The sequence below is a fragment of the Aplysia californica genome, unplaced genomic scaffold (assembly GCF_000002075.1).
Source record: "Aplysia californica isolate F4 #8 unplaced genomic scaffold, AplCal3.0 scaffold00058, whole genome shotgun sequence".
Classification (NCBI taxonomy): domain Eukaryota; kingdom Metazoa; phylum Mollusca; class Gastropoda; order Aplysiida; family Aplysiidae; genus Aplysia; species Aplysia californica.
The window spans coordinates 1,733,946-1,735,021 of NW_004797328.1; the positions used below are offsets into that span (position 1 = coordinate 1,733,946).

At 39.4% G+C, this 1,076-nt stretch overlaps 1 protein-coding gene across 1 annotated transcript in view; it reads right to left on the minus strand.

The window, feature by feature from the left end:
* Nucleotides 1–1,076, minus strand: part of LOC101853371 (dynein heavy chain 8, axonemal) — a gene marked incomplete at its 3' end in the record, with an annotated part of 107,937 nt that overhangs the window by 25,064 nt on the left and 81,797 nt on the right. The window contains 1 exon segment of the mRNA XM_035968421.1: nucleotides 312–422. Within this exon segment, the coding sequence (XP_035824314.1) occupies nucleotides 312–422 (111 nt within the window).

A 1,076-nucleotide genomic window follows, 5' to 3' on the forward strand; every position in this document is an offset into this window, starting at 1 on the left:
GTGTGTGTGTGTGTGTGTGTGTGTGTGTGTGTGTGTGTGTGTGTGTGTGTGCGTGCATGTGTGTTGGGGGAGGATGGGCGAGAGGCACTAAGCTCCCCAGGGAAACAATTTTTGTTGCGTAAAGTGTTATAGCCTGCTACACATAGACTTTTTTTTAAAATCCAGGATAATAGATCTGTAACTTTGTGAAGCATTAATTGTCCATAAACTATTTCCTAGGAAGTAGTTTTCACAACAATGTCAACAGAAAACGTGGCTAATTTGTCATTGTATTTCCTCATGCTTCTTTGATAGTTGCGTAAGTTTTCTACGTGGACAGTCCCTCGGGACTCACCGTCAGAAGAGACGACAAACTCAAAGATGGTCTCCTCCCCTTGTAATTTTGGATACTTGAGTTTCGACTTGTGTTTCATCATGAACATCTGTTGGAAAAACCATAAGATCCCGTGAGTAACATGACATGGTCTTGAAAATTGTTTTTCTGGGACGACACGTGTCTGTCCACCTTTTCAGAAGAGGTGGTTGAAAATGAGGAAAAAGGGGGGGGGGTGTAAAGCGATAGACACTTGTACAAAAGCATAAAGCTGGTTCTACAGACATAGAACAATCTACATAATATTTTCTGGAAAACGTCCGTCTTGACAGACACTACTTAAACATTCCACGCCAAAAACATAGATTCTTGAGGGGACTCAGAATGGAAAAATGTGCACTGTTATCCAAAATAATCCTTGTGAGTGTTTACTCACTGAAGGAGCTGACAGCTCAGGTCCTGCCGTATTCATTTAGAAAGCACTTTTCCCATCTTTGCAGAGTTTAGTTTAGTTTTAGTCAGAGTTTTACGACATTTGCAATACAAATAAATGGTATTAATGGCAAAGATTAAAGGTGCTACTGAGAGTAACATACAAAGAAAAGAAGAAGGAAAGAAAAAGATAATAGATGTTTGACAGGAAAGGAGGAGCTATCCGCACCAGAGCGCTCACAAAACACTCACTACCTCTTTTTGTTTTTGGGTTGTTGTTGTTGGGGGGGTTTTTGTGTGTTTAATTTTAATTTTTTTTAATTTTTTTTTT